The sequence below is a fragment of the Octopus bimaculoides genome, chromosome 3, assembly GCF_001194135.2.
Source record: "Octopus bimaculoides isolate UCB-OBI-ISO-001 chromosome 3, ASM119413v2, whole genome shotgun sequence".
Taxonomy (NCBI): Eukaryota; Metazoa; Mollusca; class Cephalopoda; order Octopoda; family Octopodidae; genus Octopus; species Octopus bimaculoides.
The window spans coordinates 93,572,028-93,587,634 of NC_068983.1; the positions used below are offsets into that span (position 1 = coordinate 93,572,028).

At 36.9% G+C, this 15,607-nt stretch overlaps 1 protein-coding gene across 6 annotated transcripts in view; it reads left to right on the top strand.

Annotated features, from left to right (window-relative positions):
• The first annotated feature begins 3,612 nt into the window (after nucleotides 1-3,612).
• Nucleotides 3,613-15,607, top strand: part of LOC106883961 (transmembrane protein 245) — a 503,944-nt gene continuing 491,949 nt past the window's right edge. For 3 of the 6 annotated variants that reach the window (XM_052966325.1, XM_052966328.1, XM_052966326.1), the window contains exon 1: nucleotides 3,616-4,361. In XM_052966325.1, the coding sequence (XP_052822285.1) occupies nucleotides 3,849-4,361 (513 nt within the window). In that variant the 5' untranslated portion in view covers nucleotides 3,616-3,848. Of the gene's footprint in view, nucleotides 4,362-15,607 lie in introns of all 6 variants that reach the window. The other 3 variants (XM_052966323.1, XM_052966324.1, XM_052966327.1) reach the window with 3 other exon arrangements.

Here is a 15,607-nt window from a genome sequence, read left to right on the forward strand (position 1 = left end):
TTTATTTTTCATTGCAGTAACAATTCTGCCAGCTTGTCACTTTGGCAGAGGCATATGATCTAGTTACCTGCATAATTAATCAGGTTATTCATGAAGGAGATATACCCAATGATTGGTGTAACAGCATTATAGTCAGCTTACACAAAAGTAAAGGTGATGCCCTAAGCAGAAATAATTACAAAAGTATCAAATAAACCTCTGTATTTGGCTTTTGTTATCTGGTTGACAATGCAGAAGCTAGGGATAGATGAGTGGTTGATGAGAGCTGTCTGTAAGAGGAAAGAGTTTAGTGTACAGTAGGAATCTACCAGGGATCGGTTCTCAGCCCCCTCTTGTTTATCATAGTCCTCTAGCTTATAACAAAGGAATTTAAGACTGGCTACCCTTGGGAGCTTCTCTACGCCAATGACCTTGTTCTTATGGCTGAATCACGACTAGAACTAGAGAAGAAATTTCAGGTACGGAAATAAGGTCTGAAATCAAAGGACCTTAGAGTTAATTTAGCAAAGATCAAAGTCCTCATAAATAGGAAAACAGACACATAACAAATCCCCTCAGGGAGATGGCCCTGCTTGATATGTAGAAAAGGTGTCAGTAGAAACTCCATACAATGTATCTAGTGCAAGCTATGGACACATTAGTAGTGCAGCAGTATTACTGGAAGATTAACAGAGAAAGTAGTTTTTACATGTGGCAGATGTGCAGGTACATTAAACACCAGGAATGTATAGAAAATAGACTCCATCAAATGTCAGGGAAGATCCTTAGAAGTAGTAATAGACAGTTTCCATTACTTAGGTGACTGGGTTACCAGTGGTGGAGGTTGTTCCAAAAGCATAGCTGTTAGAATAGGAACAGGCTAAGCTAAGCTCAGAGAGCTACCACCTCTGTTAGTAACAAAGGGCCTCTCTCTCAGAGTGAAAGGTAGATTGTATGATGCCTGTGTATGAACAGCAATGCTGCATGGCAGTGAGACATGGACTGTGACTACTGAGGATATGCGAAGGCTTGAAAGAAATAAAGCCAGCATGCTCTGCTGGATGGGTAATGTCAATGTGCATATCTAACAAAGTGTGCCAGAGAGAAGACTGTGCTGGTATGGTAATGTAATGTGTATGAATGAGAAAAGCTGCACCAAGATGTGCCAATCTCTAATAGTGGAGGGAGGATGTGGAAGGGGAAGATCCAGGAAGACATGGAACAAAGTGGTGAGAAAGGATCTTCAGATGTTGGGCCTCACATAAGGGATGACAAGGGACTGACACTTCGGGCGGTTTGCTGTGCTTGACAAGACATGCCAAGCTCAGGCTAAGTAAAAATCATGGTTGTCCTTGCATTCAGCTATGTCCCCTACATCTCTATTCAGCTGAACAATCCTAATTTTGTGAGCTCATAGGTGCTGCTGCCACATAAAAGCATCTGTGCCAATGCTACATAAAAGTACCCATGCTGGTGCTGTGTAAAAGCACTCAGTACATTCTGTAAAGTGGTTAGTGTTAAGAAGGGCATCTAGCTGTAGAAACCATGTCAAAACAGATATGGAACCTGAGCAACTCTTCAGCTGGCCAGCTCCTGTCAGACTGTCCAACCCATGCCAGCATGGAAAACGAATGTTGAATGACAATGAATGATGTTATATACACTTTTTTTTATTTGTTTGGTATGGAGGAAGGTGCTGTGTCTCCATCTTTTATAGGCATCTGGTGAGGTTCATGCAGTGAATAGTTGCAAGTCAATGACAGTATCAAAAAAATATGTAAGAAGGAGATTCCAGTGGGCTGGCATACTGGGTGTGATGGTCAGTAAGAGCCAGAAGACAGAACACAATATAGGTGAAGTAAAAAAGAGAGATGAGCACATCATGATTGCCTTATTGGGGGCAACATGAAACCAATCAGATCTGAGTAGCAGAGATCACTGCGGTAGCAGTAAAAAAGGTAAGGAGATGAAACAGCATATCAGAGAGCCAAAGGCTGGTGCGTGTGTGTGGTTTTATGCCACTCAGTTGAGTGACCATCCTTTGTATGTGGTCTAAAATATCTGTATATGTTACAGTAGCACTGTCTCAAATGACAGAGCAGTACTCCCTTGTGGTCTCACTTGATAAGGATGAAGTACTGTCCAGCTTTGAAGAGGAAGGCCAGTCACTGTGATCCAATTTTTAGTTTGTTGAACATGTGTATTCACCAGGAGACATCCTCAGTGGTCCCCTGGTTTTTGAAGAGCCTAGTTACATGTTACTCAATTATAGAGGGTGGGGTGTGATGTTTTCTTGACACATACAAAGAATGTGTCTTTGCGCTGTTGAAGTAAACAAGACTGAAGCATCAAAGGATTATTTTGAGATCACTGTTCATAGTGTAGATTTGGTAGGTGTTTAGGTTGCATATAAATGATGCATGTGTGAAAGGCATTATAGAGGATGGATAACAAAGCTGGGGTATACCAAAGAATGATTCATCTGCACTGTTGAGATGTTATATGACAGGAAACCACCGATCTGCCCAATAGGCAGAAAGATTTAAATGTCGGACATAATTGAAGGTTTACTGATGTCAAGTGCAACAACATTGTTTTCCCTAAATTTCTAGGGGATGAGAGCTAGCTCACAGGTGGATGATGAAGGAAAATAAGATTCTAGCAGATTTGGTTTTATGAAATCTATATTGGTATCCCGTGAAGAGGGAAAGAGCTTCAAGTCGATGGAGAAAGTTATTGTTTATGACTGTCTTTATCACCTTTGCGATGTCAGAAGAGTAATAGATCAATAACTGCCAGGGTTAAGTAGAAACCAAGCAATTATCCATTTTGTGTTACAATAATTTAGTCGGAGTAGAAAGGCTATCTTATGTAACCTATAGGACTTTCCAAACTGGTGAGGTTGTTGCAGCTGAAAATTAGCTGCAAGTTGATGCCCCTGAGAAAGAAATGTGCGCAGAGAGAGAATTCCAGAAGGCGAAGGCTAGGTTCTTTATGAAAAAGAAAAAAAAAACTAGCAGTAGTGAGAACCAACTGAGATAACGGATGGATATATGGTGTGTGTGATGGGGAGGGAGTAAGTCAGGTGTACTTTGACGGAGATGGTACTTTAGAAGAAAGGTCGTAGTTAATGGGGGGGGGGGAGAAAGAACGAGAAGAAACAACAACTATGTCGACTTGAGGTTGTAGGGTACTGTGAGTAGTTGGATATTATTTGAAGGTGTAGTTCAGAATGTTAGTATATTCCAGGCTACCTAGTTTGTTGACATTTTCACTGAATAAATTTTACATCATATATAAAGATTCGTTAGCCAACAAAACCTGGCTAACAAAGTTAGGTTTTGTTGAAAAAAAAGAAAGAAAATCAATTAGTTTATGGAGTAGTTCCAGGTTATAAGATTTTCTCCGATATACTTTAATGAAAACATCTAACAGCTGCAGATGTAGAACTTCGTAACAATAACATTGGTTACGTATGCAAACTTACCGAGTTGACAGACGGTCCACTGTTCAGTTAGGAATAAATATTACATAAAACTTAATTTATAACTTTTAACCACGTTTAGATTAAAGCATTTTAAAACTGTATTTTAAGCTTAATATTTGTTTAAAATAAGATGAATATTAATTGATAACATGTTATAAAGAAAACGCACTGCGGAACATTGTGAAGAAATCTATTGATTTTTGTATGACACCGTTGTTATTTACTTCGGAGCTTAATACAGTTTCTGTAGTCTGTCTCCTCGCCGATTCTCAGTCACCGATCACCACCACACACGCTATTGCTACCATTACTATAATGTAATTGTTTAGAAAGTGACAACCGTATTTGTGTACAATAACCTCCCCAGCAACAGCAGAAGAACATGGCTTCGCCGTCGTTTGAATACTTTCGATCCTCTTTCGACAATGTGTTTCAGATACTTCCACAGGGTCACGAAAAAGCACTGAAGAAGGCCCTGTACAACACAGCGGCCAACTTCTTCGTTATATTCGCTAGTTTGGTATTAGTGGCTGTCTATTTTGTCCTACAGGCCTTTCTCAGACCCTTACTATGGGCTGTATTATGTGGAACTTTCTTATATCCATTCAAACGAACATTGACCAGTGTCTTGAGGAGTTGGCTTCAGGGATTACATGAGTCCGGTACCCCTTTTGCCGCCGGAGTGGTCCTTATTCCGATCAAATCTGTCAATGACATTTCTGAAATTATCAGCAATACTTTAATAAAACATTTCAAGCTAATTATAGTTGGAGCTGTTGGATTACCCTGCCTGAATTTGTTGTACTATTTTGGACCGATCGATTCTATCTTTTCATGGATTTACAATTTTTTTTCCTTTCTGTACAATGTCATCCAGTGTTTTAGTTCTGGTTGGGTGAGTGTCTTTCTATCTTTCTTATTAGCATTTTCTGTCGATCATTCCAGCGTCTGTTCAACCGTGTCAACTGTCAAGTGAATAAGAGGAGTGTCAGTAGCTATCGTTACTCTATGTAACATTTGATACCAGTCTTTGTCAGTCGTTTACACACATATATCTATATATATTGATTTGGTTATTAACATCTCAAGGCGATATATTAAATCGCAGTTGTAGTCGTCTGTTTGTGACTAAGTTAAGTGTGTGTATGGGGTCCTATATTCGAACATGCATCAAATAGAAAAATATTCTAGTTCTTGAATTATTTATTCTATGTCGTCATTAAGAAGGTAATTTATGACTTAAATAGAAACAAAATCCGGTTCCACCGTATCTGTGTTTATATTACTGAGGTATATGACTCATTCAAACCAAAAACTCGATAGCTAGCAAGAATCTTTTCATGTCTTTTTGTTTATTCATTTATAACGGCCGTCTGCTTCTGCACGTGAATACTTTTTACTCAATAGAATATGTATATATTTTGTTTACCTTAAAATCTCTGACTTTCATTTACATTTTCCCATCCCCCCCCCCCTCATATACGTGTGTCTTTATGATATTGTAAATATATTATGCATGTGACGATATGAAAAAAAATCGATATTATAGTTACATCTTTATTTATTTAGTTACTTAAAATCTGATTGGGTTTTTTCATCTATTCTTCACATTTTTATTGTTCCTTTTCATAGTTTGATAACTTTTCACAAGTTGTGGATGTTTGAAACCTCTAGTTTACCTTGTATGGAGTTGTACTTCAAACGAAGCACACCTTGACCTAGGAAGAAATATGATCTTCAGGAAATAGTTCTACCAAAATTAGACGTAACACTTTTTGCCAGTGGAGGACTTCCTTCCTTTTATTTCTTCTAGAAACATCATGTCATTTTCTACATCTAATAGGATTATTCCACAATTTACAATTATAATTGTTAGTAGTCTGTAAAAGGCTTCCTTTTTTTTCTTTTGTTTGAGACTTGAAAAAAGTTTAGTATCTGTCGTAATATAAAGCTACTTTATTCATCCTTATAACTTTTACGCCTTGGTATACACACACACACACACATATACTCTTTATTGTAGTATATTCATGTTATATATATATATATATATATGTATGTATATATATATTTATACTGTACATATGCATATATCTCTCTCTCCATATATATACATATATATTTTATTCTTTTACTTGTTTCAGTCAAATGACTGGGGCCATGCTGGAGCACCACCTTGAATATATATATATATATATATATATATATTTGAATGTATGTGTGTGTGTGTATATATATATATATATTTATATACATACAGAGAGAGAGAGAGAGAGAGAGAGAGAGGGGCAGACAGACAGATAGACTGCAATTTCTCCTGTTTGTTCCACCTGGTGAAATAACATCACAGATACTTTGCCCCAAGCAGAAACTACAGGAACTACTTTAAAATCTTGCAAATTCTTCTGATGGTGACTGTATCTTCAGCAGGTATCTCAGGGTCACAAGTATTTCACTCTTTACTCTGTATGCTTCTCCTGAGTACTGCATTAAGGAATGAATTAGTCTTTGTCTTCAGAAGCGTTTCATCTGCAGTCTGTCAACCACAAATAAGCACTTTGAACAGGTCTCATCTACTTTGGTTATCTTTGTAACAGCAGTCTTCTGTTATTTGGGTTCTGAATCAATGATATGCTACTAATAACACACTGATCTTACCAGGAAACAGTAGCAGCCAACTTCAATGGGGAATGCCATCCTTTAACAAGGATCTCATTAACCAAATCAGATGGTGAAAGATGTTGAATTTGCCCTCCCAGAGTACTGTGAGTTCAGTCATGATGATTGTTTTGAGCTGAAAAGAAAAACCATGTCTATTTGGAGCAATGTTACCACAACCCCTTCCAGAAAGAAGTGTCTACCTTTCAGATCTACTTGCATCACCCAGTCTGAGGCTTGATGCGAAATAGAAAATGGCTCTCCGCAGCTGCTTTTGTCTAAGGACTCTTATTACTTTCCCTTAGGACTCTGATATCTTTTAGTGATACCCTTAGCTTGTTGACCTTAACTCTCTGCAGGTTTGTTCATTTGGTAATTTTTCTAAGGACTTTATGCCTTCACTTTTATTAGCCTTTTCCCAGTGTTTCTAGGGTATCAGGTCAGAATGTGCTTCAGGGTGCAGTGAATTACTCCATACTGTTTGCAGGATAGGCTTTTGCCTCAAATTTTAGGGTTATTTTGGGTTGGTAAGAGGTCAGCAACAGTGCATTGGAAGCGGTAAAGACCCCCTTCAGTCATGAATGACCATGGGATTGCACCTAGAAAGTTACTCTCCAAGGTACAAGTCCAGGCAAGGTTGTTTATGGAAGACCAGCAGTCGCCCATGCATACCGGCCTCCCCTCCCCACGCCACTTGTTACCCAAGGGAAAAGCAAAGGCTGATACAGCTTGGCACAAGTGATGTCGCAACTCATTTCTACAGCTGAGTGAACTGGAGCAATAGGAAATAAAGTGTCTTGCTCAAGAATACAACACACAGCCTAGTCCGGGAATCAAACTCACTACCCCATGATTGTGAGCCCAATGCTCTAACCACTGAGCTATGCACCTTTACAATAGGAAGAAGGACAGCTTTACTTATAGAGTACCCTCCAGGACAGTGGTCACTTGAGTGACTGATCAACTGTATCCAATATACCTAGTAAGCAAGCCCTACCATATTCACATGGTGATTGTTTTCTGTTGTCTCTTGGACCCTCAGCACTATGAGCTCTCTCATAGATATCTATGACATCTGTGGACATCACCACAAATGGTTTGATGGAATTCCAACCCATCTGCAGAGATGTTGTTCAAAGATGTCATATATTTCATACATCAGCTGCAGTCATGAGTTTATGTAGCAACCTATGAACTGACCTGATAAGCCTGATCCCTCTGTCTCTTTTATCCAATCATCTGCTTGTTTCTCTGCTTAAATGTACCATCTCTTCCAGTAAAGGAGGAATTATACCACATTACTTGGGTTCTCCTCAATGGCTGGTATAACCCCACTTTGAACTTGGAGCCAGAACATGCTAGCTACATTCCCACTCCTGATCAACAAGCTTTTTGACGTCTTTGGTTTCGATTGCATCCTGGTCTATGGTTACCAAGTGCCTTCAGGATCTACTTTGCCTGTACATAGGTTGAAGCAGTTTTGGTTAGAAGGCTCTCAGTGGTGGTTGGCAGATGCCAGATTTCATTATTGGCCCTCTGGATTCTTTCCATGCTGCTGTTACATGCAGATTCATTGCCAAGACAAATATGTACAAGATTATAATTTTTCCAGATTCTACTGAGTTGTGAAATAGGTAGTGTGGAACTGAACTTGAAGTAGCTGGCAATCATTCCCCTAAATTTTGTGGGAAGTATGATAGTGTTCCATAGCTGTATTGATGATGTGAGGGATTGAGCTGTATGCAGTGGTCAAGTAAAGTCAGACTATTGTTAGATTACTTTTTATCTTCTTGACCTTTCAGATCAGATGGTTTAGCACAACTGTGTGTTCCAAATATCTAAAGATGTGTGGGGCAATTAGATGTATTAATACATTTATTCCCCAACATGTAGATCATCTTTTAGAGTAAGACTGAGAAGATCTTATTTGTAATACTCAGGCAAGAAATGGTTTGGAACAGGTTAATCTCGGAGGAATCGGCTCACTTCAGTGTGATTCAGCTATCGGCTCCTTACCAGAATGAAGGGATGATGCCTGTTGCCCATACTTTCTGCAAAAGTTCTCATAGCTTGGAAAGTAGCATTGGGCATGTCTTCTTACCATTTGGAATAGAAGCTGATCGAAATACCCATTCAACATCTTGGGCTTCTATCCATTCTGACTTGACCTTTGGTTGTGCCCTTAATGCTCATCACCTAAGTAATGTCGCTATGGCTCTCTTTAAGGAATTCGTTCACAACTCCATAGATATATTGCTTGTCCTAATAGTGTTTTGTTAATCTTCTATAGGTCCTTCATAAATTGATCTCACTTATCTGCACAGTTGCTCCCAGAGTCCTATAGTCAAGTCTTTTATGCTTTAACATTTGTGCTTTTAAATTGCTTATTGAGAATCTTAATTTCTCTCCTCAGATGCAAGATCTTTCACTCCCTCCTGTTGAGTTGCTTTCCAGCTGCATCCTTCCTCTTTTTGGTACCAAAGTATTCCTTGGGCATGTTGAAGACATTTGCTATCAAACACTCAATTTTCCTTTTAAGTGACCCTGTTAATGTAACTTGCAAGAGCTTGTGAAGGCCCTGGATTAGTTTATACCATGCTTTGTTGACATTCAGTGGGGAACATTTCACTCTCTTTTTTTGAAATTTGGGTGTTTTAGGTAACATTATAACAGCGTTGCCTGTGGTTTTGAGGTGAAATAACTACTGAGTGGTCTCTTGCTCTAAATGAAATCCTCCAGCATCTCACTGGGTATCTCCACTCTGCACTGCATCTTTTTTCCCCCACCCTTCACAGTTGTCTTGGATCAATCTGTCTTTACATTCTTCAAACCTTCCCACAATGGTACTTAACTTTCAACACTTTCCCCAGATGTGTAACTTGGGGACGTTATCTCATTGTCCATGTGTATTCTTTGGTCACTGAAATTGTAGAAAGTCTCTCATTGTCCTCTTCTTGAGAGGACTGTTTCTTAATAATAAAAATAGATATAACATACATCTACCTATATGCATATGTGTGTGTGTGTAGAGAGAAAGAAATGAGTAGTCAGGTCCTTTAATGGAGGTGCCATAATCTCAACCCAGCTCTGAGTAACTGTAGTAGCAGTAGAAAAAGCCAGAGAAAAACGGCAGTGTGTTTGTGGATTTGAGAGGTCAGGGCATGTCTGTAAGTAGCTTTATGCCAATTAGTCAAGTGACCCTTTTCTAGATGTGGTCCAGGATGTCTCTGTGTGCATAAGCAGCTGCAGTAACATCCCAGATGTTGAGAGCAGCACGCCGTTGTGGTAGCCAAAATATTTTCTGGGTCTGAATAGAAAGGCCAGTTTTATGATAAAGTTGTGTATTTGTATGAGAGATCCTAACTAATAGTGAAGCCTTGCATTTGAAACAGTTGTAAGGGCTTTTGTGCTGCTCATATTTAAGAGTGAAGATGAAGAGCAATGACTTTTCTTGATATATTCTGTGATTTTTGACTCTTGGTATGTGCAGTTATTGTTTTCATTGTTGAAAGAAACCAGACTAGAATGAATCCGTTGGAGAATGTTTTCAAGATCCTTTTTCATGGTGTTAGTGTGAATTTGGAGCTCAAAGTGTTTGTACTGCACGAAACTGATGCTTAGATATGGAAGTTTAGGAAGGAATGAAAAGTTAGGGTAGCATCTGTGTAAGAGTGGGCATAGCTGGAGATGACAGCAAGTAGAAAGACTGTTAGAGACATAACCCAGTCCTGGGGCAGGATACACTAGAGCTGATCCTTGGAGCACTAGAACTGATCTCTTTAGATTTCATATACTGTGGGTAAGGGAGAGCATCATCAGCCCAGCACAAATTATGTGTGTGTGTGTATCATCATTATTTAATGTTTGCCTTCCATGCTGGCATGAGTTGGACGGTTTGACAGGAGCCACCCAAGTAGAAGACTACCCCAGGCTATTGTGTCTGTTTTGGCATGATTTTTACTATTGAAACAGGAACCTATATGTCTGTGGCTTTAGATTGAAATTTACAAATTTAAAAGGTATTAACTCTTTATTTATTGATTTATGGCAAAAATGAATTTCATGTCAATGATTACCATAAAAAACTACACCAATATACCAAATATGAAATCAGTTGGCACAAAAATTGAAGAAATTGAAACGTGGCAGCCAAGCAACACTGTTGCTCTCTTACTGCTTGCTTACCAATAAAAAAAAAATCTGTTTCTTCCATCATAATTGAACTTTTACTCTCATTCAGTTATGAGGATTGTCTCTTGTGAGCCACAAAGTGACAACACTAGTGTGGTGTGATGATGAAAGCATTCAGTACACTATGTAAGTGGTTTATAGATTGAATTGAACAGTGACAACGCATGGTTTAAGAGGGCTCTTTAGCCTTGCCAAGGGAAATATAACATCTATAGTACTGGTGTTAGAAAAAGAAAATGCACCAAACAATTTAGGCTATCAGCTAATGAGATTTTCTTACAGAAGACAGAATATTATAATGTCACTTTAGCTAGGGTAGGATATACTGAAAACTGTCATATTTCTGAAGGAAATACAAAATACCCAAAGACAGTGGATTATATTTGCAAGAACATAAATGTAATAAATGTCAAGGTAATATAAATCATTATAAAGGTGACAAGGTAGTAGAATTGTTACTGTACCAGAAAAATGTTTAGTGGTATTTCTTCCAACTTTATGTTCAAATGCCACCAAGATCAACTTTGCCTTTCAACCTTTCAGGGTCAATAAAATAAGTACTAGTTGACTACAGGGTCAATTTACTTGACTTACACCTACCCCAAAATCGCTGGCCTTGTGCCAAAATTTGAAACCAATATGAATCATTATAATAGACATGGGAAATAGGATTCCTTTGTGAGTAATGAAAATTACATTTGCTTATTCCACTACTCTTAATTTAGTAGGTATTATAGCAGTTATTAACAGTTAGAAACTGAATGCTATTAGAAATAGTGATGCTACATTTATTAATTCAGACTGTGTAGAGAAATCTGGGTCTGTTACAAATAATGCACATCTATCTGGTACAAAATTGGTGATGATAATAATATAGCAATAACCTTATCACTTTTAGAATAAATAAGGCCTTTTGTAGTTACATATCTAACAGATGATAAATATCCTTTGGATAATTAATGCTTGAGGAATAATTTAATATATAGAATGCATGGTTAAAACACCTCAGAATGTTCATTATTAGATAGGGCTTATTGCTTTGAATTTCAAGGCCAGGCTACAGAGCTATATTCATTTTTTTTTAAATACAAAAGAAAAGAAAACTTCACTTTGCTGGTGAAGTTCATCTAGGATCTAGGATCTCAAAGGGCAGAATATTGACAACTCCATTTCATGGTCTATTGTAGGTAGTGCTCTTCCTTACAGAGGGAGCAGTAATAGCTGTCATTTGTGCTTCATAGAGGCACTGGAAATTATCAAATGTATAGTATCTAATTAATTGATAAGCATAACATATTATTAATTTGTTGTTCACTCTTATTTAATAAGATGTTTTAAAAATTTCCACACAAAAGTTCCACATTAATAACTTATCTATGTTCTATTCTCATGGATTCTGCCAACCCCAAATTGAATTTGTAACATCGCAAGTACATCTCATATGTAACATCGCAAGTACTCATTTCTTAAATAATCTGTCATCCAATCCTTAACTATAATGCTTAATTTAATTTAGTTTAACTGTAGTAAACCTAATATTATATAGAATTGCCTATAGAAGCAAGCAATAATTTATTATATACATTCAGTAAAAAGCCTCCCCCCCCCCATTCTTTCTTTTATCCATTACTTTTAAATCTCTTCTTTGTATTAACATATCTGGATACTTTCTTTCCATTACTGTGATTGGAGCAATGAAAATATAGTAGTAAATTCCATTTTTCTCCATATTCCCTGTACTAGCATACTTTTAAACTTGATGACATCTTGGGAAGTTTATACAAAGTCAAAGAAGGCAATTTGATATGTGAGTTATCTAGAATCTCCATCAATGGAATTATCTTGATAGGAGAATACTTGAAGCTTCTAATTCTGATGCTATGCAACTCCACTTCCACAACAGAATATTTTGTTGGAAACTCAATATCTGCCATAATAATTTTAATGTCTAACAAGAAGGGTGGAGAGAAAACTGTTTAATTAATTAATTGTTGAATAAAATAATATAAATTAATATGCACAAATCAATGTTTATAGGGAGGAAATAGTTCCTCTACCTATTCTAAACAATCACAACCTTAAATAAAGTTATGCAGCAACATTGTAATATTTTGTCTGATTGCTTGCTATTATATTCTGTAGTGGAGATGCGTAGCTTAGTGGTTAAGGTGTTAGACTCATGATTGTAAGACTGTGGTTTTGATTCCTGGACCAGGCAATGCATTCCTCATAACTGAATCTTTGTTTGTTGAAGTGATGAGAGAGTCTACCACACCACTACAATTGAGCAAAACACTTCATTTCACATTGCTCCAGTCCACTTGTCTGGCAAAAGTTAGTAATCCAGCAACAGACTGGCATCTCATCCAGGTGGGAAATTTATATACCATGGAAACCAGGTTAGCATGACTTGAGAAAGTAACTTTATTATATTCTATGATAAATGGACCAACTAATTGATTATTGAATCTTCTCAGATTTGCAGTTCATATTGATCACCCTATAGATTTAACCTATACAGATTCCTATTATGCTTACCTGACATTCTTTTAGCCAAGTTTTTCACATTGTGTTTTGACACTGAGGTATTCATTTGAATTTCCTTTAATTCCTGCTTTCCATCACTAAACACTACATATATATGTGCATGCGTATCTTTAACTTGTACTTGTTTCAATCATTGAACTGCAACCATGCTAGGGCACCACTTTGAAGGATTAAGTTGAATTAATCAACCCCAGTACTTATTTTTTAAATCTGGTATTTATTCTATCAGTCTCTTTTGCAGAACCATTAAGTCATAGAGCTGTGAACAAACCACTAATACTTTTTCCTAACCTAATTTTAAAAAATACACACACCTGCAGACTTGTGTGTGCACTCATGTGTACATAAGTTCATACATATGCTGATACACATGCATCACATACATGCACACTCTGCTCTCCCTCTCTCTCTCTCCTTCTCTCCCCCTTCTCTCTCTCTTTCTCTTACATACATCTATCTATAAATCAATCAGTCAGGCAATCAATATATGTGGACATTTGTTTATAACTGAAGAAAAACATACTTCCTATATAGAGAAACTGAAACTTGCCACCGAAGAAAAAATGCAGTAGCACTGGTGGAGAGCATCTTCAAACGCAGTCACTGCATGCAAAACTGCCACGCCCATGTGGACCTGTACAGCCACAGCAGATACTGCATCACCACCAGCAGCTGACAAAAAATTCTTCAGGTGCAGATCCATGGTTGTTTGAGACTGACGGATGCCATAAAGATATTTTATTACATGCTATAGATTGATGTTGTTGATGATTTACACAATTGAAGAGTACTGGTGTCACAATATATAAATAAAACTATTCTAAAGACACTGAAATATGATTAGTTATTGAAAGTTGATTTGTTGCAAAAAAGTAAATAAATAATAAATATTAGAAAATGCATCACAAATTCAGCTGTTCAGTTGTCATACTCAAAACACATGATGTATTCATCTTTTCACATGAGAATATTTATAATATTTTTGTGTCTTCTATAAAACACTTTAAAACAAGGAATATGGCTATTAGTAATGAAGGTTTTGCGTTGATGAATGATTGCATTTTATTTTCTATTATGTGACCATCTTTCAGGATATTGAAAATCTATTAGGTGGGAACTAAACTGTTCTAGCCAGTTTGTAATTGGAAATTCCTCAATAAATGCCAACAATAGTGTCTGCCTGAATAATTCAACAATTTCAGTCTTTTGTTAAATATTGCAAAATATAGGATTTTACACTTCTCAGAGAGAAAAAGATCACACCTCCCAGAGCATTTATTGCTGGGGATGTATGTTCTATAAAAACCAATTGATTTTATAATTGTTGATGTTATCATCCATTAGATTTCAGATATATTTAGTGAGGTGATAAGACATCGTTTTGAATGTTTGAGAGCATACATATGTCAGAATCTGTTTTAAAGGGATTTTCAATAAACTACATATAGTTTTTTTTCTTTCAGTTATTTGCAAGAGAGATCTTAGCTCGATAAATAGTACTTCAGAAAAACACATACTATTGAACGGTCAAATATTACAGTTTTTGAAATTACAAAGAGGAAGGGATATTTGAAAGTTTGTAATGGAAAGTTTTCTTCTGTCTATACTATCTATGGAAGTACAGAAGTTTTTTGTGCAAATGAAGCTCACCTTAATGTTATTTCTATTAAAGATCTAATGATATCTATAGATCACCAGGAAATATCTAAGTATAAGATTTCAGAAAATCCTGGACTTATTAGACCAAACATTTAAACTATATGGAGGATTTTGTGATATTTTATTCCCTATTTTCATGCTTATGAGTTTAGTTTTGTAAAGTAGTGAGGCCTTAGTTTGGGAATTCCAGGTGTGTGGAACCACCTTTTAACTGCTATTGTTCCCAGATCTACTCTAATCTGAAGCTGTATCACCAGTTAGGGTTCCAGCTATGGGTTAATTAGGATATCATGGAATTGCTTCCAGATGGCCATTTAGAGACACTCCAATGAACCCAAGGCAGATAAGTCCTTTCAGCTCTTTAGCTCTTCATCTAAGAGAAGGTAATTCCATACAACTCCTGCATCCTGGTGATACTTGTTGCACCAGATCAGTACAAGCTTGAAGGGTGATAGAGCAGGTTTGACTTTGCACAAACCATGCTCTCTATAATAATATTCCTCATAGCTGAATCTTTATTTGTTGAAGTAATGAGAGAGTCCACCACACTACTACAATTCTTTGAAGTCACTGTGTTTTAATGTATCATTATAATAATGAATACTATTATGATTACAGGATTCTTTATTAGAAGACAAGCTGGATGTATGCTTACTTATATTATTAATAATATTTTAAGGATTATTGAATGATGGTTGGAATTTATAAATATACTAGCAGTATAACCCAACGTTGTCCGGGTGTGAGTTATTACGTCATCTACGATAAGTCTTGCTAGGTGAAAATTATCTAAAAAAGAAAGCCTTACAATGAAAAAACCCTTATGATGTAAATATGTTCATAATTCAAAAGACGATGAAATTAATAGGGAAAGTCTGAAGGCTGTTTTGTGTAACGTTATTAAGTGTACGTAAATTTCATCCGTCTAATTGGCTATACAAATGCTTGTGCAAAGCAACTTTTTGCGCTGCCTTGATTATACATAGCAGGGTAATTCCTTTTCGTAGGAGGTAGGACGGCAATTTCTGATGAAGCAATTGCTGGCGATCTGTTGCTACACAGTTCTGCCAGAATTCTATCAGATTG